At 37.8% G+C, this 24,856-nt stretch overlaps 1 protein-coding gene across 5 annotated transcripts in view; it reads left to right on the plus strand.

Annotated features, from left to right (window-relative positions):
* The window catches only part of ESYT2 (extended synaptotagmin 2), an 80,451-nt gene that overhangs the window by 19,009 nt on the left and 36,586 nt on the right, over positions 1-24,856 (plus strand). For 4 of the 5 annotated variants that reach the window (XM_084210698.1, XM_084210699.1, XM_084210700.1 and 1 more), the window contains exons 2-6: positions 11,343-11,384; positions 11,966-12,100; positions 13,849-13,925; positions 19,658-19,730; positions 20,548-20,637. In XM_084210698.1, the coding sequence (XP_084066824.1) occupies positions 11,343-11,384; positions 11,966-12,100; positions 13,849-13,925; positions 19,658-19,730; positions 20,548-20,637 (417 nt within the window). Of the gene's footprint in view, positions 1-10,549; positions 11,103-11,342; positions 11,385-11,965; positions 12,101-13,848; positions 13,926-19,657; positions 19,731-20,547; positions 20,638-24,856 lie in introns of those variants that run through there. The other variant, XM_084210702.1, reaches the window with a different exon arrangement.

Here is a 24,856-nt window from a genome sequence, read left to right on the forward strand (position 1 = left end):
CAGTCCAGAGAGGAAAATTTGTCTTCTGTTGACTGTCAAGAGAATAAGACACTCTGGCATGCAGTGGGGTGGGAACATGCCTGGATTCTCAAGGGAACTGGAGAGGAATTTGTTATAGAGACTTGAAAGTACAAAAGAGGTTGTGTTTTTGAAATGTGACAAAGTGAAAATATCGTGCTAATGCTTTAATAATTTTATTTTAAAAAGCAAAGATTTGAATTTCAAGGTATTAAGATTTTATTTGTAGAAGGAGAAGAAGAAATTAAATTCCTCCTGGGAATACAAGGGTAAAGTCAATAATGTCAAAAAAGAGCAAGATTTTTTTAAGTGGTAAAATTTGATGAGTCCTGAGAGCTGTGGTTCATCCTATGCCTTTTAGCAGTTTAAACATTTAAAATCTGGGTCTTTGCTTTCAGTAATTGCAATGCTTTTGGGAACTTGGAGATGTGCTAATGCAGGCTTATGAAACATTAAATGTTTCATTTTGTAAACCTTGGTTGCACTACTTCTCTGTAACAGGGTGTGAGAGCAAGACTTTGGTCAGTATAAATCCAGTTTTTGATCCTCTGCTTGTATAGAGTCTTATGCTACTAATTTTTTTTTAAACTGTGCTTGTGCTGGCCCTCTGTTGGACATCAGCATTTATAAAATAAAATTGTTACCGCAGTAAATGCCTGTAGAGGTGAGATTGGAGAAGGGCATCCTATTGTCCAAAGAGTTCACGTTGGCTTCTGGTCTTCTGAATGAGGAAGTGGTATAGACAAAAACTGTTGTAAATGTGGATTGAAAACAGTCAAAATGTTAAACCTAAATTCTTATGTTTCCTCACTTTAAGATATGCTCAAGAGGTGTGGTACATGTGAAAAATGTCTCTGCCTGTGTCAGGTTATCAGTCTGCTGTCAGAGGTTCTGGATGTCAGTCCCTCAAAAGTGGAAATCATTAAAAGATTCCTGCAACCTATTCACCCCAAATGCCTTCTACTTCTTTATTATTTTTTTACTGTCCTGTCTCACTCCAAACTAAGCACTGAAAACTTGCCTTTGTCCTTTTTGAGATGGAAAGTGAAAAAGAAATGTGAATGTGGCAATCCAGGAAAAATTACAAGATATTAAACTGCAGTGAAAATAAAGCAGTTTGGCTACAGAGTTGATGTAATCTCTATATTGAAGCCTGAGTTATGATATTTATTGCTAATATACGAGGACTTGAGGATAATTCTGAAATTAGGCTGTGCTAGAAGGTGGATCTGTGGTAGTGGACTTAAAGCTTCAAGCTTTCTGTTCAGAAAGAGGTAACAGCTGAGCAAGGCAAACCCATGTGGCTCTCTCTGGCAGACATCCTGTGCTGTGTTTAGGGTAGATTCTGCACCCAGATAGCAGAGAAAACCATGCCAGCGTACTTCCATGTATTTGGAAGGAAACTCTAACCTTTACTGGTGGAGAAGGAAATTTTTGTTTCATGTTGTTTGTGAGGTGATTAAGCCTGGATGTTTCTGGTAGTTAATGATGATTGGTTTTTAATTTCTAGGCTGAAGCTCTTGCCTCCAGTTGGGGCTGCAGAGGCTGAGTGTCAGGCTAGAAGCAGGATTTTCCAGTTCCCTTACTAGCAGACTTCTGTTCTGTCATTCTTCCAGAGCAGCTGCTTATAATGCCTATCCCAGAGGATTTTGTTAGAGCAAGCTGCTGCTAAGTAGGAGGTCTCTGAGTGACTTTCTATTATGGCATGCTTGCTCCATCTCTGCAAAAATAGCAGCACTTAGGCAAATTGTATCTAGTTTTGGTATTGGTGAGTTAAATTGCTGAAAAGTAATGCAGCTTTTGACAAGTCACACTGCCACTGTGAGTGAAGCATTTTTAATAGATGTTGAAGTGAAAGATGTGCATAAAAAAATGAAACTGCCGTGCTTTGAAATGGCTCAGCAACCTTCACTTCTGAATTGCAGGACTTAGTTCTGGGCTGCTTTTTCAGTCATATCAGAGCTCTGGAGCCTCCTTTTAGGCAGGGTTCATCTTTCTCAAATACAGCATTATTTTGCATTGCCATAGACATTATTTGCCATAGAAATTGGGGAGAATATCCAGGTGAGAATATTCTGGTGGTGTTGCAGTGCTGCATAAGGATGGATTCTGAGTCCTCAGCTGCCAAAACTATAAGCTGATTAGGCTTTTGATGGGCTGCTAGGAAAAATTGGAGGACTGTTGATTTTCTAAAAGCTGTTCCAATGAATTCTGCAATGAGAAGGAAAACAGAGGGACAACTCTCGCAATTACAGTCCTGTATATGTATATAATATATAATATATTTTAAAAAATAATCTTAGCACAGTAGCATGTTTGTATTATTTAAATGAGAAATACAGATACATTTCTGGTTACTGGTAAAAAGTAAAAAAGGCATTTTATAGATTGAATTAATGGCATGCTTTAATTTTAGCACAGCAGAAAGGTTGGATATGGATCCCTCAGTGGAGTTTGGACTCTAGTGAGGTTCAAAGGGTGTGTATATGGGCAGTGGTGGCTCTTGGCAGCATTTTGGGAAGGTCTGGTTTATGCTAGTTTAGCCTGACTTTACAAGACACAGCTTATGTGCTCCTAGTTGTTTCCTTGTCTCCCAGATATAGTACTTGAATGAATGTATATTAAGAAATAATGTCCTTCAGGCTAGACTAGGATGCTGAAATGTCCTGTGTATGTGAACTGCTGTTAATTCCAGGTTTGAACTACTCTCTCTGTTAGGCTTTTCTTTAGACCTTTGAGAAAGAGAAGAGGAACAGAGGTAACAAGGAAGGTTGTAAGGAAATGAAAATTTCTATACCTTATAAAGAATGTCAGTTTTATTACTTGAGGTGTATAAATTCTATTGTAGTAGCTTTCCTGTGTTAGTATTGAACCCTGGAGGTGTTGAAAAGCTGTTTGTTTCAATTTCTCCAAGCACCAGCTTGTTTTGTCTTTAACTGCTGTGTTGTTGAAGAAATTACTTTTCACCCTAATGCTCGTGGTGACTGAAGCAGATAGCTCAGGGTAGGGGAGAATGCAGAGATCACCCTGGAAAACTTTGTGCTGAACAGCTGTCTGTAATTTGTTGTGGCACCTCACAGGACTTGAACTGATAGAGGCAGCTCACGTGGGATGACAGTGTTTGTGCTGGTAGAGTGTTTTGGGAACATTTGGTGGGGTACCAAGTATGTGTTTCTAAAGCTACTCTTGTCTTATAGGTGCAAATCTGACTCAAAGGCCATGTAATTGCTTCTTTCATAAAGGTTTATTTTGTTTTCCAATGTGTTTTCCAAGCACTTCAATGGCTTATGTTCTAGTTTATAAATAAATACAGTCCTTAACCTTGCTTGATATTACAGCTGTTTCTTTCATTTAAGTAGGTTTCCACTTTTTCTACTATTTCCGTTTTACTTTGAGGTTTTATCATGATCATAGAGGCATGGCAAAAATTTTAGGGTCCTTCCCCACCTCCTTTATATCTTACTCTATGTGTGTACTCTCTGTGTGGAGGGGGGGGGGTTGTTTTATTTTTTCCTCTACCCTTAATTCTCTTATGTTTGATTTTTTTTAAAAACTTTTTTGTTTGTTTGTTTATGGGTCATTATTGTCAAAACCGGTACTGCTTATTTTGTAACACTTTTAGGTTACTTGATACTGATTTATGTGGGTCTTTCTAACTGTTTTTCTGTGAAGTATCCTATGGACAGGAATAGTGTGTTAAACAGAATTGATTTTCTATATTCATTCTGCTTCTGGACCTTGCAGATGTTTCTGTTGAAAGATGTGGCACATGCAGCTCAGGGAAACTGTTTTGAGAGTCCTGGCTTAATTCTCAAACTGCAAACACTCCACATTTGTAGTCCTGAGCATGAATTTTGCTGTGCAAAGGCTAATCATTTTAATGTATTTAAAACTGCAGACACAAAATCCATCCCAAGGCATGCTAAACAGAAACTGAATCAGATTACTAGAAGTAATGGAAATAGCAGTTGATTGTTGGTTTAGTAACAAGGGCCTGCAGGATTTCTAAGGAACCCTCATTATTAGCATTTAACCTTTTCTTTCAGAAATACTGCATCCTGCAGTTCTGCAACACTAAATATTTTGTGGGATTTTCTTAGAAGAGGAGAGAGTCAGGATATTTCTGGTATTGATGGAAGTAAGGAGAATTGCTCAGTTAACCCCAGAGGTGAATTACTGAAGTGACAGAGCCTGGCTGCTCTGCTTTCCCTCCCAGCCCCCTTCTTTAGCTCCTGTCAGAAAGGAGGGGTCCTCCCTTCAGCCTGGAGTGAGGAGAAACCTCTTCAGGCTGTGTCAGGTGGCAAAAATGGAAAGGAACAAATCATTCACCTCTTGCTGCTCCTTGTTGCACCAGAGACTGAGAGGGGATTGCTGGCTGGAATACATGGGATTAAGCTATTAGCCCTGCTCAGCTCTGTTTTACCTAAAATGTCCTTAGGCCAGCCTGCTTTACCAACTGGAAAACACTGGAGTGAATAGCTGTTAAATTGAGCTTGAATATCACTATATGACACGATTTATTCTATCCATGCTGGGCTTCGTCTTTTCTCTGGCCTTTTTGAGTTACAAGTGCAGTGAGTTTAGACAAACTGTCAGCTGTAATTCAAAGGAAAATTTAATTTTAGTGTGTTTTGGGTTTTTGCCACACCACTGGCTTTAGGCTTAATGGTTAAATAACTGCTTATGCTGTACATTCGGAAGGTTTTAGAGCACCTAATTTCGGCTTCTGTCCTGAATCTCCTTCTGTGGTATAGTCTCTCCCTACCCACAGATTATGTATGAAGAGACTATGAAAACTTACTGTGATACCCTTATACATTTTTACATTTAAACTAGACAAATGTACTTTTGAGAGAGAGGAGGATGGAGGATTTTTATATGTAATTTTAGCTTTCCAAAATAACCAGAAGGGATCAGATCTAGTGGAAGAGATATTTGTGAAGTAGCTGGAAAAGTGCTCAAGAATATTTTGCTGCTTTGTAATTATATAAAGAAACTTGATTGTATTGTGTGACCTTGAAGTGACTAGTATAGTTTCTTTAAGATTTACATCTGGAGCACAAGTAATCAGTTCAAAGGGAAGGAACTAAGCTTAAGTTAAATGATGCTGACTCAGATAAGTATCTGTTAAACATAGCTATTATAGTACATTATTTTTAATGTAGAATATTCTACAGTGTGTGGAAGTGACTCATCAGCATTGTTGAGCCCAGCTCTTGGCCCCTATGGAGGGCACCCTAAGAATCACACCATGTGCCTGAGAGCATTGGAATTCTTACCTGTCATCTTGGAATCTAAAATGGAAGAAAGTTTTGGGGTTTTTTGGGGGGGGGGGCTTTTTTATTTGTTCCTGTTTTTGTTTTTTTTTTATTTGCATCTTATCTGTTTTTATTGATTCTATTTCTTCCATTGCTGTAATACACAATTAATGAAAAGTGGTTGGCTTGTAGCAAATTAAGTTTTCAGTTTTTGGAATGCTCTGGTCAATACCTGTAGTTTTGTACTTTCAGTGTAGGTGTTATATAGATAATATTTAGGGCCTATGTGTTAATCATAATCATCACATAAATGTTACATTTAACTAGGGTTGTTTCATAAATACCTTTAAGGATGGAGAAAGCTTTCAAAGATAACTTTTAAAAGAAAAATGTTTTACAGTGAGGGGATCAGTGAATAGTAACAGCTGATAAGCAATTTATATTTTGAAGTAGATTATTAGTACCTGTGACTTGTGTTGAGAGCAATTCAACATTACTTACAGAAGGGTGTTGTCATGTCTTTCCTTCTGAATTTCTTGTCAATGCTTGCTTTTAGGGACATTTATGTAGATAAATGAAACTTCCTTTATGTGAATGAAAAATTATATTTAAGGCATTTATGTTATTATTTGCACTTTGAACTTCATTTCATGTTATTTGCTGATTGCTATTTGACTCTTCAAAATTTCCCACCAATCCTTAGTCCGTGGCATTTGAATGTAATAGTTATTATTCTGTGTCTAGCCTTGTTCCCTTGGAAAGATGCAGATGATAGCCTGGCCAGAAAACGGAGTCAATTTAGCCAGTATGAATAGAGTTAAAAAAAAATAAAATAATAAGAAATGTTTCTACTGTTTTTACTGTTATTGTAAGTGGTTTTCTTTTGTCCCTTTTTTCTTTTATTGTCTTCCAGGACAATAGAACTGCATTCCTCGAGCTCTTTCTGGTATTTTATTGATCATTACAAAAAATACTGTGTTCTGAATTGAGTTTTCGAAAGTGCAGGATCAGAAATAGAAAGTAAATGCAAAAGTTGTTTAGAGCTAAGCACAAGCAGTTGTGTGAGAAAGCCAGATAATGTCTTTTTAATGTGCAGAAATGCATCTTTTGAGCACTTCCAAGTATTTTGCAAGGTAACCTTTAATAATAGAACTTTCCTGGAACATGAAATATTATGATGTTTTTGGTGTTGAGTGGTCGTTGGGGCATTTCTTGCAACAGTTCTCTCTTGTTATACTTTGCTTTGAATAATGAATTGCTACACCAAGTAGTTGAAATGACACTGCCTGCCAAACCTGCATAGTAGTTTACTAACAGAAGCCAAGAGGAAAATGCTTTTAGTTGTTAACTGTCTTAGCTGAAATCTTGACTTCTGTCTCTTTCTGTTGTGCTTGTCAATAGATTTTTATACAAGAATTAACAGATTTTGCACATCACTTAGTCTGATTCTTGCTTCTGGCCATAAAAGTGTTTGTGCAGTTGCTTCAGTGTTCTTGTCTCAGTCCTGACTGATCCAGTGTACCAGCTTCTGTCCCTCAGGCTTTCTCCTGTTGTCCATGCATAGGATTGTATTTGAAGTCAAAAACTCTGAAAGCAAAACATAATTTTGCCATTAGTGTTCCAGTCTCATATAGCAGGCTGAAAATATATGGGATTAGTAGATGGATAAATATTTTATTCTTTGTTTTCAGACAACCTGGGTTTGGAGCATTTAAAGATTAAGCAAAGCCCAGCTTTTGATTCAAAGTTGGCTTGAGTGAAAATTTCAGTCTTGAAAATATAAGATTCTCTCTGCTCTCTGTTTTGAGTGTCAGAATGAACCAAACTGAACTATATTAAAATTGGAGTGAGCAAGCAGAAAAGCAGGGATGGAAAAGAATGAGAAACAGGAATGGAAGATATTGTATTTTTTGTTGCCTATTATCACATGCAACTGCAGGAGTAAACTAGGCTTACATAATTGAGGAGCAGGCTTAGTGCCAACTCATGTAACTGTGGGAGCATAATAGGTGTGGCACACCAAAGGACAAGTAATTATTAAATCCATGGAAATATTAAGAATCATGTCCTGTTAAGCAAGGTCTTAATGATTAAGACTGTACAGTAGATAAAATAAAAAATTAATAAATTAGCATATTTGGGTAGATTTGAGTGTCTGTGGCCTCTTGTTTGTTTCCCAACCTATCTCAAGTGTTTCTGCATAATTTGGGACTGAATGTGAAGAGTGCTTGATAGGTGCAAGAGAGATGCTTCCTCTTTTCCTCTTTCCACTGAGGTGTACTGGATGTCAGCTGTGTGCATGGTGCAGGGAACGTCGCCTGTGCCTTCAGAAGTTTATACTCTGAATCTGGGAAGTTGGATCACCCTTTGGAGGAAGGTGAATTTCATCTGGGCTAAGGTTATATTTAGAGCAGGAAGCCTCTCTCAAGTCTAGTGTGTCTTTTCTGTTGAATGTCAACTGGATACTTGTACAGAAGACTGAAAATGAATCGTGAACATGACAACTGTTATATCTTGCATTACTCACAGCAGACAGGTTTGCTTTTGCTATTTCCATGAATATTCTTTTCCTTTCCTTTCCTCATCTGTGTGTTAAATTTGTTGTTTCTATTTATTTTATTTTGTTGCTGTTCACTGCAATGCCTGTAGAATCATAGAATTTAGGAAAAGACCTCTAAGATCATCAATCCAACTATTAATCTGACACTGCCAGATCTACTGCTAAACTATGACCCTAAATGCCACAGCTGCAGTACATCCAGCACTGGTGACTCTATCACTTCTTTAGGCAGTCTGTTCCAATGCTTAAAAACTCTTTCCATGAAAAAAATTTTCTTATATGCATTCTAAACCTCCCTGGTGAAACTTGAGACTGTTTCCTCTTATCCTCTCTTTTTTTCACATGGGAGAAGAGAGTGACTCTCATCTGGCTACAGCCTCCTTTCAGGTAATTGTAGGGAACAATAAGGTCTCCTCTGAGTTTCCTTTTCTCCAGGCTAAGCAACCCCAGCTCCATCAAGTGCTCCAGCTAAGCCTTGTGCTCCAGACCCTTTTCCAGCTCCACTGCCCTTCTCTGGACACACTCCAGTACCTCAAGGTCCTTCTTGTATTGAGGGGTCCAAAACTGAACGCAGGGTTTGGGGTGCAACCTCACCAGTGCCCAGGACAGGGGGACAATCTCTGCCCTGGTCCTGCTGGCCACCCCATTTCTGATACAGGCCAGGATGCCTTTGGCTTTCTTGGACACCTGGCACACCTGGCTTATGTTCAGCTGCTGTCAACCAGCACCCCCAGGTCCTTTCCCCACAGGGCCACTTTCCAGCCAGTCCGTCCCCAGCCTGTAGCACTGCCTGGTGTTGTTGTGACCCAAATGCAGAACCCAGAATTTGGCCTTGTTGAACCTCACACCAATGGCCTTGGTCCATCAGTCCAGCCTGTCCAGATCCCTCTGCAGAGCCTTCCTGCTCTCCCACAGATCAACACAGCCACCCAACTTGGTGTCACCTGCAAATTGACTGAGGGGGCTGTCGATCCCTTCATATAGCTCATTGATAATGACAGTAAACAGGAGTGTCCCCAACACTGAGCCCTGTGGAACACACTTGTGACTGGCCAGAGTTACAACCATGGATGTAACTCCATTCCCCCTACTTTCTCTGGGCCTGGCCAACCAGCCAGTTTTTTACCCAGCTGATTGTACACTGGTCTAAGCCATGAGCAGCCAGTTTCTGCAGGAGAATGCTGTGGGAAAACATGTCAGGCTTCACTAAAGTCCAGGTCAGCGCATTGACAGCCTTTCCTTTGTCCACTAAGTCATGCTGTCATAACAGGAGATCAGCTCCATGGCCCTTGCTGGCATCAATGTCAGAGTGACAGGCCAGAGTTCCCCAGGCCCTTGTGGATGGGGTTACATTTGCTGACCTCCAGTCACCTGGGACCTCCCCAGTTAGTCAGGACTGCTGGTAAATGATGGGGAAGTGGCTCTGTGAGCTCTTCTTCCAGCTGCCCCCGTACCACTGGGTGGATCCCTTCCAGGCACAGAGACTTGTGCTTGTCTAAGTGGTGTAGAAGGTTGCTGACCATTTCCTCTTGGATTACTTTGGTGTCCCCTTTGTGGAACAGCTCTGCAGCTCTCACCCTATGAAACTGAACATTACTGGTCTTTCCTACCTAAATCAGAATGAAATATGTTGATCCAACATCATGCACAAGTCATTATTGAGAATTCGCATTTTTTCTGTTTGCAGATTCAGAAGGCAAATATTTTAAAGGAAAGATCAAGATGTTATTTATTAGTGTTGGGGTTAACAGTCTTCATTCTTTCTGTTCTTTTAAATTTTTAACCATTGGGAGCAACATGAGAACCCTGCAAGACAAAAACTGGGTGTAAACTCTGTTCAGCTGTAAGTTCATAAACGTACTTGTCACTGCTTGTGTTGCAAAAGTAAAAAACAAATTAGGTATTTTTTTCTTTTTAAACAGTGGACACCATCCCAAACCCTCTTAAGTACAGAGTTATGACATTCTACCCACCATAATTTTCTAGGAAATTAATTGTAAGTAAGTAAAATAACATGGCTCCCAAATTGTTCCATCTGCTATTAATAATTCTATTCTTTTAACTTTAGTAAAATAAATGATGTTGAATTTTTTCGCAGTCAAACACATCACTGAACACTTTCGCACCACTTGTAAAGCTTTTGAGAGATGTGATATACTTGAAAAAGATGCTGAGAGCCTTTCTTGATAGTGGAAGACAGCAGCATTTGTAATTCTTCAAGTATCTGTAGGAACATGGGGTTTACCTTTGTTATTGACCTGGGATTGTTGAAAAATAAACAGACTGGAGAGAGAACTCTGATACTGTTGATTATGCTGCTGAGGGACAGCATAGCAAAAACTATATAGCAGAAGTTTGGGGGTTTAGATGAAATTAAGGACTGCTCTGAAGGTAGATTGGGTGTATGAAGAATATGTTAGTGCTGATTGTTAATGCAGGAAGTGAATAAAACCTGAAAAAAGTCATGAATGGGGCTTGCCTTCAAGTTCATCTTGTTGAAAATATGGTTTAAAGAGTAGGTCTTTCACTGACTGTTCACATCTGGGATATGCATAATAAAAATCACTGCTGTAGAAGCTGTGGTGCAATCTGGTATGCTGTGAAGAGATTAAGACTTGGCAATTCAGTTAAGCAGAGACACTGCTTCACAAAAGTCACCATATGTAGGTCACGGTTTTTTAGTGTGTTCAAAGGCTCTTTGTGTTTGGGAAGTGTGATCTGCATCTTGTTCTACAGCCTGTGAGTTTCTAAGGAAAGTCTTGTTAGCTCTGCTTCTTCAGGGCTTTATTTTTGTTTGGAGAGGATTTTTGGTTGGGGTTTTTTTTTTTTTTTTTTGGTGTGTGTGTTTGTAAAAGGTAAAGCTACTACCTGTGCTCTCCTATGTCTGGAAAACTGTGTCTGTTCATCCAGCATTTCATTGATGTTTTCCTATTGCCACGGGTACTTTTTCTGCCCTGTATATAAACTGTCACTCTGTCTCTGACTGGTTTCTGCAGTTGTTTAAAGAAAGAAAGTATTAGAAATGTCTTTCAAAGTGCTCTTGGCTGAACTTAAATCCATATTCCTGAGCTTCAGCTTCAATGATTAAATAATTATAGCCATGATTTATTGACATTGAAGAAGATTTGGCATGAATGAAAGGAAGTAGAAGTGCAGTCGGGACTCTGGCAGTCACATGTGTGGTGTTAATATTGGTTGACACAAGCTGGGTTGGCTGTGCTTGTTTTTTAGTTTGTCCATGGTGTTGCAGCAATACTTTATTCCAGGTGCTAATACCAGAAACAAGTCCAAGCATATATTTATGTATATATGAGTTTGTGTTTTAAAACTCAGAAATTAGTTTGTGTTTTAAGTTGCTTGTATTTTGATTGTCAAGAGTGTTGATTGCTCAATATATCTAGGGAGATCCCTAAGCTTTCTGGCATTATAAATGACTGGACATAATTAACCAAGAAGTGTTTTGTATTTGTATTAATTTTTGTTTTGTATTTGTTTTGGTTTTTTAGGTACATTTTCCAGACACAGAGAGAGCAGAATGGCTCAACAAGGTAAGGAGAAACATTACTCCCAAATGGGAAGGGGCAGGAGGGAAGGCTGAGATGAAAATAAAAGGTGAGGCAAGAATCTGAGAACTGAGTAGTTTTAACTTTATGCTTTATACACTTGAAGTCTCTATTGATTCAGTTAGTCACAAGAAAGATTAAATTTAGTTTCATGGTCCTGAAAATGTGAGTTTTATGAATGATTTAAAGTGGCATTACAGTAATGACAGCTATAATTGCGTAGAAGTCATAGCAGCTGTAAACACAATCTTTAATTTTCTACTTGTCTGGGATACTTTCCAGTTACTGTAGGTTCCTGACCTACAATCTAAAAATAAATGAAATTTGCAGTTTTGATTTGTGTGTGTGATAATCTAAGATATAAATCTATGTAGCTTACTTTTAAAAACATATCTTTCATTCAAAGAGCATAGAAGAACATGAATTAATTGGAAAATAGTAAGGAAAAAAAAGCAGTATAGAATTGATAGAAAATTCAGATGCAGTGAAATTCTGATTTTTACATTTATAACTTATTCATGTGTTTTAGAACTGTACTTCCATGTAGATTTTTTTTTTCTCCTTAGACTGTAAAACAGATGTGGCCTTTTATTTGTCAATTCATTGAGAAACTCTTCCGAGAAACCATAGAACCAGCAGTAAGAGGAGCAAACAACCACCTCAGTACCTTCAGTTTTACAAAGATTGACATTGGTCATCAGGTCAGTGTCTGGTGAGGTTTTTTGAGACCCTGTTTTACACAATATTTTCATGTAGCCTGTTCAAATCTGCACAGAAATATTTGTGTGTGACACTTGGTCATAAGCCTGATTCTGATTTCTGTTGTAACATTAAAATAAAAAGGTGTGGGTTTTTTAGCAGAGGCTTTATTGCATTTCCTGGGATCCATGCTTCACAAACTTGACTGAGAATTTGGAGATGACTCAGTGTAGCAGTGCCTGGTCATATGAAGAGCTCCCAGCAATGTGATTTTAATATTGTTCACGAGATGCTTTCCATTGAGTGAGCAGGGACCATTATCCTTTTGCCAGATGGTCCAAGTGCGGTTCTCTTGTCACAGATGCACTTCTAATCATGTTATGTGTGGGGTCAATGACAAGGCTGCTGGCTTGGCTTTTCAAGGACTGCACAAAACACAGTATAAAGGGGCATACAGGTGTTTGTTTTCTGTTCCATCCCATGAAAAAAGGGGTCTCATGCCTGCAGGAAGCCTGTTTGACCAGTGCAAGCTCCCCTCTGCTTGCAGCAAGTTCAGCACTACTTAATCATCCCTGCATTAACCAGAACTTTACTGCTTTGAGATGCAGTTTAACAGCTTTTGTTTGAAGTTGTCTTTTGTGTTTCTGTTGCTTGTCATAAATTGAATTTCAAATAAGGATTTAAAAATCAACACCCCCACACACCCTCAAATGTTAGGAAACCTAAAATTAATTTCAGGTGTGATAGAGGTGAATTGTTTTTCCTCTCTTTATGACTCTATTTCATGTAGGTTAAAGTTCATTGTGCTCTACTGCACCTTTTGTGTGTTTGGTTTATTATTTTTTTAAATTGTAAAACCTTTTACATGGGGCCTCTGTCCTGCCCTAGATATATTTGTATTGTAGACTGAAGCATTCCTTTTAAGTCGGTTTTAGATTAGCTCCCAGACCTCTGTATGGTTCTGCAGCTGAATTGAGTAACCTTGGACATGACAAAGAGCTATTCTTACTTTATATTGCAGCCTTGATTGAGTTGATTGAGCTGCACAGCTCCAACACAGCAGTGATATTTTGATTTTACAGAAATTAACAAAAAGGTGTAAATAGAAATATGAAAATTTTTCAAGATAGGAAAAACTCAAAAGTGAGGTTGTTAGTCATCCTCTCCTGGTTAGTGTTTGATGAATGTTTGAGGCTTGAGTGTGTGATTGATATGTGTTAATTCTGTGTGAGGCAGAGAGAGAGGGGAGTGTGAACACAATGATTTAGAGAGACAGCACAGAGTGGTTGACACAACTTTTTATGGGAATTATGGATTCTTTTCCATCTATTCTCACTAAATTCCACTTAAGACAATTGTCTTTTTGTGAGCTAAATTTAGCTTGTTGTTGTAGTTACACAGAAAAAAATGCTTTGGGAGTGTTAGACATACATCTCTACAGAGAAAACAGATGTTTATGCAGGGGAGAGGGAAAGCTTGATTATTAAATATTTTGTAAATCTTAAAGTTTAGTGGTCCATACCCAGGGTAATTCTGGAAGGATTGTGGTTAATTGGATCCCAGCGAGGTAATTTTTACCCTTGAAATAAGAATTTGAACTAAATTGATAGCCTTACTTCACACCTTTTAAAGTTTATAGTAGGTTCTTAACTTCAGGCATGAATATGTCTGCATTCACCTTTAATTCAGAGTTAAGAGTTTAATATACTTCTGTAGAAGAATCCAACTTTTACTTGCTTCATTGTTCCAGCCTCTGAGGATAAATGGTGTAAAAGTGTACACTGAAAATGTGGACAAAAGGCAGATCATTTTGGACCTTCAAATCAGGTAAACTTTATTACTATATTACAGTGGGGGCCCTGCTTGATAATTTGCACATTGTTTGATTTGGCAGTTACGTTGGCCTGAAAGGAGAATTGCTTCATTATGGAAATATAGTTAGTTGTAATTGTGTATGAATGGAGGAAGAAGCTGCATGCTGTAAACAGCATTTATCTGAGGGGAATAGAATATCAACTCTGTGTGGTTTCATCATTAAAGGAGTTTGTTAATAAAAAAATACTTTCCAAAGATAAAGCACTATCTTTGACGTTTTTCCTTCATGTGTTATTACTTTGCCATTAAATGTTGTCTGAAATCTAAGATGTAAGATTTTTTGTGTTTTTTACTTTTCTCAGTTACTTGGATTATTTTATAAATATAGTATTATATTTATAAATATAATAAAATATTATATTTATAATATATTATATTTAAAAATAATAATTGCTACAGAAGAAATTGTGCTTACTTTACCAGAGTAAATCTGTGTATTATAAAATGCCAGAATGACTGTGCTCCATTGCTTCAGCTTTCTTTGCTATTTCATCATGACTCCTTTTCTATAGGTTTCTCCGTAGGTCTACCCTACATTTACTCCAGTCATTCTCAACACAATCTGCAGTTGCAGAGTTTTTTGAAAGTTCAGTCAGTGAACCCAGCAGTGTTTTTCTAATTGACCATCTTTGGTCTGTGTTACCTTGGCTACTTTTGCCTGTTTGTGGATTGTGGAAAGGCCATATTTGTCAGTCATTGACAGTCCAGAAAGAAGCACCTTCTGTGCTCCTCACTTCTTCCCTGGCAGCAGCCAGGAGGGTCATCAGGCATCTCAGCTTCAGAGGCATTTCCAAAATTTAAACATGATTATTCTTAAATTTGAATTATTTGTCTAAAGGTCAGCTATGCTGAAGCCTTTGCTGCTTTGGCAGAGCTGGGCAGGCCCCAGAATGATAAGAGAAAAGGCTGCTGTCTCCTTCCCTGGGTTCCAGAGCAGCTGGGGGCTACATCTGTGAGCAGAGCCCAGTCTATATTGAATTGAAAAAAGACAGCTGTTCAAATCAGGGATTGGTGTTGCTGGACAAAATACAGCAGGGTTGGCTCTTGAGAGCTTATTTCACTGGATGAACGTGTTAGCCCTAATGGAGCAACTTCCTTCAGTTTTCTCTTTGTTGCCACTTCTGACAGCAGCTGGGAGAGCAGCCTCACCTCTTCAGAGATGAGCCTGCAGGAAAACAATCTTGTCTGACCAAACCGTCTATAGAAATTGTTTCTAAGAAGCTGTTTCTGTTCCAAAACCACTTCTTCCCTTTAAGGCAGAACTAGTCACAGGAAGACAGAGTAAATCTAGTATTCTTATGTATTTGTTTTTTTATTTCTGCTCATCCTCATGAAGCAGATAAAAGTAAAAAGGCCAGTAGGTTTGTACAAAAATTTCAGGTATAATGTCCTGTTTCATAGACCTGAAGGAAATCTGTCTAACTGCATTACCTTGCAACCTGCTTAGATAAGTGGTAGACAGCTGCAATAGTATCCAGTCTAAAAGGCTGAAATAAATTCATTGAAGTGGTTTAGATAGCAATGGGTCAGCTGGGTCAGTTGGGTGCCTATTGAGCCCAACATCCTGTCCCTAATGCAGGTGGCACAGGCTTCCAGGAAGAAAATGGAAATGAGAGCTCTGGAGTGGCTATCACAGCTTCTAGGAATTAAGGCTTAGACAAAACCATCATCAAAGGAAGTCCTGTTTCATATTTAAGACTTGTCCTTGGCACCTCATTCAGAAAGGGCTCTTTTCCAAAGGCTTTTAGTATGCAAGTTTAAGACAGAGAGCCCCCCGGCCCCTGCACCTGTTCTTACTGGTTGATGTTGTTGTTTGCTTTTTAATAGTTTGATTTATATGTCCTCTGAGAGTCTTATCACTGGGATTGTCTCAGTCATAACAGGAAGAATAAGTGCCTCTTGATACATTTAGATACAGAGTTAAATACAGGTACTAAATTATGTCTTATATTGCAGTTTTGCAAAGTTATAAAGAGCAGTCTCCCTGCTGGAAAAAAGTCCATCCTTTGTAGTATTTATCCCTTAGATTTTAATCTCCAGTTAAATTAGTTTGTTATAACTTTAATTTATTTCTAAGTTTTAAGTTAGGAGCTTTCTATAAACCCTTCATTCTCTAAATACAGTTGAGAAGGACCTCTCAAACAATCTCTCTAAACATTCATAAGAATAGTTGTAGGAAGCCAAGCCCTGTGGGGTGTGTGATGAGGGAAGGAAGGAAAGATTTTATTTATTTTTTATTTTTTCAGTTTAAAGTACATTAGTTCTTTTAAGAATCCCCTTTTATCCTGCAGTTCCACTATTGTGGCTTCTTTTAGCCCTTTCTGCTGTCAGTTGTTTGTTGTGGGATGTGTGCATTTGCTTTGGACCTTCCATAGTGCATTTAAGTAGTTTCAATGTCTCCAAAACTCTAGAGTATTTTTTTTGCATCATCCTTGAGGGTTTTTTTTTTGGTCTGTTTTTAATTTTAATTACAAAAGGAGTGTGTTTTGGTTTAGTTTCCATTGTTTCTGCAAGGATACTGAGTGCATTCTGATCATTGCTTCAGAGTATTTTTCAGAACTCTTCGGAGCAGGTTTTGTACATCACTCAGGGTCCAATTAAGAGCTTCACTCTAAATAGCTTGAATAGCTAATCCACAAAGCACTCACTGGAGAATGTATTTAAAACTTCAGTTTGAGGACCATATTTGTGAAGGGAATGTTTTGCCTTTCTCTTACTGAGGAGTTTATGCTAAAAAAAATTATCAAAACTCATTACAGTTTAAAAGTCTTGTTCTCGATGACAAATATGGGCAAGGGAAAAATTTTAACCACTTAAGCAAATGAAAATAAAATCTAGAGAAATTGTTAATAAGAAAACTTATATTTGTTAAAGTGTGTGAATGTAGTAAATACTTGGGTAAAGGTTATGGATCAACAGAAAACAAGATAAAGACAGTCAATTCAAATGTGAACTGTAGCAAGGAAAGCAAAGAAGATTGAGAGATTGAAGAAGTAGTTGTTAATAACCTGAGTTTTTTCAGCTTCTCATGACACAAAAAAAATGATGCACTGAAAGAGTTTTAGGCTGCAGATTGAAACACATGGCAGATTTTTTCAAATGTGGAATACTTGAATGGGAAGACTCACTACATTATACTGGCAGAGGACAGATGCAAAAATAGGGCCTAAAGACTATCTAAAACCAGTTAAGATAGTCCAGTGTAAAGAACCACATCACTGTAATATAGGAAGTATTTTTGCTATAACCTTTTATTTTTTCTTCTTTTTCTTCCGGGTATCTTCCATGGGCAACAATGACCATGTGCAGTACATCACACTTGTCTTTTGATTCAGTACAGCTTTTGTTAATATTCTTACAAGAATGTCCTCATTAAACTGTGATCTATCTCAGTGTTCTGTACCTTAAAGGGATCATAAATATTTCTGGGATATTATGATCTGAATGTATGGAATTTGCTTACTAAATGAGCTTCCAAGTTAAATGGTGTGTTACAGTGGAATTGTGTAGGCATCAACTGTTAATGGACCCAGCCAAATATCCTCGAGGATAAAACCATATTTAGCTTTATTATAAAGTTAAATGTTGTTGACTTAGTCCCCTCAAATGCAGTTTGTTACTATTTGTACTTCAGTTTGTCATCATGTTGTTATGGATTTTCAAACAAGCATATTGCTTCCCAGTCTTCATAACACAAATAGTTCTGGTGCTGCAGTGTACCGAGATTGAGGTTTCAGTTGCAGGTTTTAATTGACCTTGCTTCTCTGTGTCATGTTGTTATGCAATTATATATATATATATGTGGGAGTGTATTTATATATATCTCTACTATCTCTATATATAGTTAGATAGGTTAAAAATAGAGATTACATCATTTTAAATTGTGTATTAAAAGTTACATACCTATTTTTAAACTGTACAGTCACACTACATTCTTTCCAGGGAAAGCAACTGTCACCTTCCTTTGACATAGACCCCATCATGTTGTTGTCTTCCAGTCCCCCAAACTGGCCATTAAACAAAAAAGATTCTACATAGTGTTATCTTTTGAACAGTCAAAAATAAATTCCAGCGATGGATGTTTACAGGAAAGTCTTGGTACTATTGTTTATTTCCATTTAAGGGATTGATAAGATTTGCATTTGTCGAAATCCCAAAGACAGCACCACCACACGCAGAGCAGAGGATTTGGGTAATGGATTTGTGGAATGCAGCAGCTCTCACCTTGTTTTTTCTTTTGTTAGTACTTTGTGCCCCTCAGGCTCAGGGGAAGGGAACAGCAAACCTGCTGTTCTGCTCTTACTGTAAGAGTAATTTATTCTATATTGACTTGAGTCTAGAATAGCCAATGAAGAGAACAATTCCATTTGCTCACAATTCCCTAAATATTTTTGTAATAAGATTACTTCATACTCCCAAATCCAGCTAACAGTGTTTCACAAGCCAGGTCTGAGGAACTAATGTGCAGAAAGCTGAGCTCTGCTGCAGAATCTGGAACAGGATGACCTGCAGAGGAAAAAAAAATCCCCCTCCTTTCAGCAGTGTCTGGCTTTAATCTGGCTCATCTCCATCCCACTTGGCTCCTTCTTCCATTTTCTTTATCTGGGCAGTCTCTTCAGAAAGCTTTTCAGATTTCATTTGTGCTTCTGTTACAGCCTCTGTCTTCTTAGAGAGTGCCCTAGTGCAGCTCATCTCTCCCTACCTGGAGCATGGTATTCAATGTTGGGTTTTGCTTTTAGCTCTCATTCTGCAGAATCATTGACCAATTCCGTGCTAAATTAGAGTCTCAAGCTTTCTTCCTGAATTCCTTGTTGAATCTTAAAATTAGTTTGTTTTCAGAACCAATGTGTCTCAAAGCAGTACCAGCTCTTGGAAAAAAAGGTTGCTCAGCTCTGCTGCTACATGGTTGAGGGAAAGCAGTTATAAATCCAAGCCTGAGTTGTGTGTGAATAATCTTGTAACCTTGTAGCATGGCAAAATAGATGGGACTTCTTTTTACCAACTTTGACAAATCTGAAATACAGGGCAGCATCTGGAAAATTTCAACCACTTGACCTTACATCCCCAAAAATGGGATGCAAGAACTGTTCAGGGAAAAATATGCATAATTTTTAATATGTTCTCTAATTTGCTTCCTGCCTTCTCTCCCTTCAGAAAGGGCTCAACTGTTTTTGGCTTAGAACTTGCTTAGAAGATCATTCAGCTCAGCATGCCCTGCTTATTGAAATTCTAAATACGACTGGCTTTGCAAGTCTATGAATATTTCAGACAAGTTTCATTTTTAGCATAACTACCATCTCTGTCTAGTGCTTCTCATGATTATGTTAGATGAGAGTGGATTTGGGCACATTTACAATCAATGAGATCTGTGGAGAGCTTTCCTGAAATGGAGTATGAGTTCTGTGTCCATTATTTCCCAAAAGTAGGGCCTCTTGCTCGTTTCATATTATGCATCCTTCTGGAGATGGTAGCAAACCTAGGTATTAATTTGAGTGATTTTGATGACAGTGATGTTTTGAAAGGGATGTTTGAGCAAACTGACATTGTTTTATATTCTAATATTTCAACGTGCATTTTTTGTGCATATACTGGGAGACAAGAGACATTGTCATGACACTGCCAAACAGAACTAACAGTTTATTGCAATTTAGTTCAAAAAAGTGAAATGTATACTTTTTTTTTAGTTTTGTTGGCAACTGTGAAATTGATTTGGAAATCAAGAGATACTTCTGCAGAGCTGGTGTGAAAAGTATACAGGTGAAATTCAGTTTTTTTCTTTTGATTTTCATATAACTAAATCACTATTTTCTGATTAAATCTATAAGAAAGCAACAGTAATAGTGTAGCTTTCTAGCTTTTTTTTCTCATTTGAATAGTATTGATACTGCATTAGATTTTCAATAACATGTCTTAAAATAAGAAAAAAATTCCTTTAATATGTAGAACAAATATGTAACATTTACTACAGGAAAAGCTGGAGATAATTTCATATCAAGCTGATGTGATGTGTCAGTTTATAAAGGCACCATGGAGCTTAAAACTTTATTTCATGTAATACCTAAGCATCACATAGAATTACTGGTTTAGATACAATTACTATTAGTAGCCTTGCCTCCTGATATTGTTTCTGCAATTTCCTGAACTTTCTGATAACAGATCTCTCCCTAAGGAGCAGAATTAGCTCTTTTGCATGTGTGTCTTGACACACCTGTAAGCATTTACCTGCTTTTGCTCTGGTACCTGTGATGGCACTGTGCTTCTTGTGTCACATTTGTTTACATGGAGCTGTAGAAATAATCTATTTCACAATTTCAAAAAATTACCACCAACATGACACTGCATGATACAGATGAATGTAAATGAATTTTTAAGCACAACTGTTAAGTGCTTGTATGATTTTTTGTGGGGGTTTGGATGACATATGAAGAAAGCATTTATATATGTATATATATATAGTTTTTCTGTAAACAAGAATTTAATGAATTAGATGCGTGAGCATTGCCAGCAAAAAAAAAATTATTTAAAACTTGACTAAAGTAAATTTCATTGTCTTTTTTTTCTTCCTCTTTCACAGATCCATGGCACCATGAGGGTTATCCTGGAACCACTAATTGGAGACATGCCCCTAATTGGAGCACTATCCCTTTTTTTCCTTAGGAAACCTGTAAGCACTTTTATCTCCCTTTCCAATTTTTTTAGAGTGCTGACGATGGTAGTTAAAAATGATGGAGCAAGAATTAAGCAGCAAAAGGAAAGAGTTTGGGAAATCACAGCTGTTTGCTTGAACTTTGACAGATAAGCACTGGAAAAATTTTATGAATGCTAGCAGGAACCGAGATGGATAATAAATACCTTGGAATTTGGAAGTGTGTTTTGTGAAAGCTGTCAAACTTTTCTTACAAGTCCTCTGGGTAAGGAAAGATAACAGATACCATCTAGATTGGTTGTAAAAATGTTTTTGTTGCTGTTCTCATGATATTCTGTAGATCTAACTTAAAATTTCACAAAATCTGTGCAAGGTTCTTAAGAAGACCAGTCCTGGTGTTAGCACAAATTAAAATGGGAAATTACCCACCTACTGTGAAGTTTTTTCCTAGATAGCAACTGGGCAATTTCCATTACATTTACCAGTGACCCAAGTGTCAGGGTGGATGAAGCACATAGTGAGATGGAATTGGAATTCAAAATGATCATGATAGCAGCAAAAGTGGAAAGCAGAGAGGAGGTCTCAGAATTCAGCTGGGAAACGCACTAGGCCGAAGTGCCTGTTTGGGCAGGAATAACAGTGAAACAAAGGTGGGCCAGCAAGGTCTTGCTGGTATGAAAATGATACAGCCAAACTGGCATGTGTAAACAAGAGGACAGCTCTCAAATGCTTTCAGTTTTAGGCACAGCACTTCACCAAATCTTTTTTTATAAAAGTATAAAAGATAACATCATACACATTGGACTTGGCTGGTGGAAATTTTTTTTGATGTTGTGTGTGTATGTGAGACACTTTCAGCAATTTGAATTTTGGTGCTGCTTTTAATAAGTCTCCATAAGAGCCTAACAGAAAATGTGAACAACATGGAAATTCTTATGCTCCATAGACTTCTTTAAAGAAATGAATTGTTTCCATCTCTTACTTGAAAGTATATTTTCTATTGGAAGCTTTCCTTGAAGATGTTCTAATTAAACATTAAAACTTACTATGTCAAGGTTTACCAGTTTCAGACTGGCAGGTCACAAGTTACAAGTGCATGGGTTTAGACACTTGGAAGCGTCACAAAGTGATCATCTTGGTTTCATCAGCAGTCTGAAACTCTGAAAAGTTGATTTAGGCTTGGGGGGTGAGAGGGAATTCCTCAACAGCTTTAGGAGGTCTGTTGTTACTTTCTTCAAAGAAATCACATTCTTGTGATACAGTTCTTTTGAACAAATGTCCCATGATAAATTTTTGCCACCATGTTCAAAAATAGGTTTGGTTTTAGATGTTTATGTGTGGCCTAGAAAAATCTTATGTCACTTGTGTATTTGTGTGGTTTGTTTCATCTGTCTAGAGAAACCATGTGTGCTTGGGTAGAAGGAATGGAGACTTAAATCTTAGCAAAATATGCAAGAATTTGGAAATATTTTGTCCCCGATTTAGTCAGTGTTTTTGTAAAAGGGAATTAGTTCATGCAAAACTGGTAAAGCATCGTTGCTCTTATTTGGAAATAGTTGAGGAAGTACATTGGAATGTACCAAATTTGGATTTCCACAGATTTCTTTGAAATGAGCCTAAACAGTCGGAGATGTCTGCTTAAGTTTCACCTCATTTTTAATCTGTGGCTGAGCTGTGAGTGTAGGACAACTGTTAATCTTCATGTTTATCCTAACAAAGTAAGCATGGCCCTGAATGCTGTCTTATGCTGGTTTGCACTATGTAATTGTTAGCATACTCTGATATAATTTTGCTATTTAATTCTCTCCTAAACAACTTCCATACTCAGTACAGTCCCCAGCTCATTCCAGGGACCATCCAATAAACAAGTTAAATGCAAACATTCTGGTTTAGAGGAGCAGGGAGAAAAGTGTAGTTATGTGGACAGAGGTGCTGCCTCTTTTTCCCCTACAGGAATAACGTTTCTCCATTGTGTAGATGTGGTTTGTGTTGTCTCTCTCTGTGTAGATGTGGTTTGTGTTGTCTCTCTGGGTTCTGTTTTGTACAGTCCTTCTGCAGTCATTCTGACACACACGGTGCTGGAGCCATGACCTGACCCAGTATGTCTGGACTGCCCTGGGGTACCTCCTGCAGATGCTTCTGTTTGGTGCCTTCAGGGGGAGAGGTAGAAAGCTGGCACTGGTAGGAAGGAGAGATCAGCCCCAGGAATCCTTAGAAGCAGTTCCTGGCACTGATCTGCTTCCCAGCATCCTGCTCTGGTAGGAGGTATCCAAACCTTCCACTTCTGGTACTCCCAGAGCCTTCTCCAGTAGATTTTAACTCTGGTAGCTGTCCCCACTCTTTTCTAAGTGTGATGCATCTGCAAACTGCGTAACTAGGACAACTTGCACCTGAGAAAAGAAACTGAAAACATGTCAAGTGAAACACCCCTTATTTGGGGTCAGTTTGTGAACTTTGGGAAATAGTTTGTCCAGAGTAATTTTGTCTTTTCTCCTACCCCTGACACGTTATTAGTGGGACAAAAAAAGGATGGTAGATAGAGCAGAGTATCACCTTGGGCTAAAAAGACAAGCCCTCCCCAAAAGTATTCAGTTACAAAAATGCTAAAAGTGTTTTTCACCCTCCTTTCATTTAAAAACTAAGGTAGAGGTCAATGTCTGAGCAAACCTAAGGGTGAATGGTTCAAAAATAATCTAAGATAGGCCATAACTTTGACAATTATCCACGACTGTTCAGCTTTTTCCAAACAGACTTCTCTCCCCACTGCAGTGTATTTTCTCAGTGTTTATTTTTCTAACTTCTGTAGAAAAATGTAAAATAAAGCTTATTATAGCAAGAACCAAATTCTCTTCTCTTATTAGAGAGCAAATGGCTGCAGCCAAAGAAAGCTTTTCTTAAATATTTTTGTTAGAAGGGAAGAGGAATTAGCTGGCAGCTGGCATTAGATTTTGTTCTCATATTTTCCAGTCTAAAGTAACTGGCAATAATTCCTCTTGCTCTGTATCATCTGTTTGCTGGACTTAATGACTATATAAGGCAACATGGCCTATGAGTTTACCAGTCTCATATTTCTGAGTAATACATAAAGTTTTTGATCTTCCAAGAGTTCTTACATCTTATGAAACTTTCTATAAACTGTGTTTTGTTGTTATTGTGAGGAAGGTGCTAAAAGTTTCATCAGTTTATTTTATAAATCCAAATATGTAGGACATATAAAGGAAGGGAAATATGTGCATTCTAATATTTGAAGTGGTCTTGTCAATCTCTGAGTGTCAGTGCTAGAGAGAAGGTGGCACTGGATTAGCAGTCAGGATTTGTGAGATTTTTTTGCATTTTCTCACTATATTAATATTATGTATATTTACCAGATAGTTGGTTCTCAAAGTTTTAGTTAATGTTTTACTTTTAGCATGAATCAGTGCATAGTTATTTTGATTAGCTGTTCAGTATTAGAAGTTTATATGCCTTATAGTTGTCCTGTAAATGGGTAATTTTCAAAAGCTTGTTCAGTGGCACACTCAGAATTGAGGGTGTGTCCTAGCCCAACCGTTTTCTCTTAATAAAAGCCAAAACCCTCCCAGTAAGGCAAACACATAAAAATATTAATGTTCTAAAAAGAACAATGGCTGGAAAAAACAGGATGTCTTCCAGGAAAAATGGGCAGCTCTTCCAAAGCTCTCATTTTCAGATTTACAGTTTTGCCTTCCACTTGCTGACTTGAGTACTACTCTCCTTCTACTCACTTTACAGATTGGTTCTATCCTGTAGCTTAGATTAATTTTTTATAAGGTTTAATTTCACTCAATATTGTCTGCCTTTGGAAAACTGGCTGGATGGGACTTTCAAAATTTTAAGTCCTGATGAAAATTAGGCTCAAAAAGGAGTGCTTCCAGCCATAATGAGTCCAGTGAAATGGCTGGAAATAAAAAAAATGGCTATGTAGAATGTATGGAATGTCTCTAGAGCATGTGGGACTGTCAGGTTTGTGGAACACCTGCACAGCTACTGTTAGAATAATATTTAAGAATTAGTCTTGTTGCTTATGAAGTGAATGATTTGCACTGCTACTCAGCATACTTAAAACTTACTATAACTTACATTTTTTCTCAGTGATTTTAGATTTTGGTAGCTTATGGGATGTTTTAAGAGCCATCACAGTTGGTGTTTCCACAGTACCTTATTCTTTTCTCCCTGTGCCCTCCCATTCAATTCTGTTGTCTCTCTTACACCAGTTTTG

This window comes from Fringilla coelebs (genome assembly GCF_963513975.1).
Source record: "Fringilla coelebs genome assembly, chromosome: 1".
NCBI classification, from domain to species: Eukaryota; Metazoa; Chordata; class Aves; order Passeriformes; family Fringillidae; genus Fringilla; species Fringilla coelebs.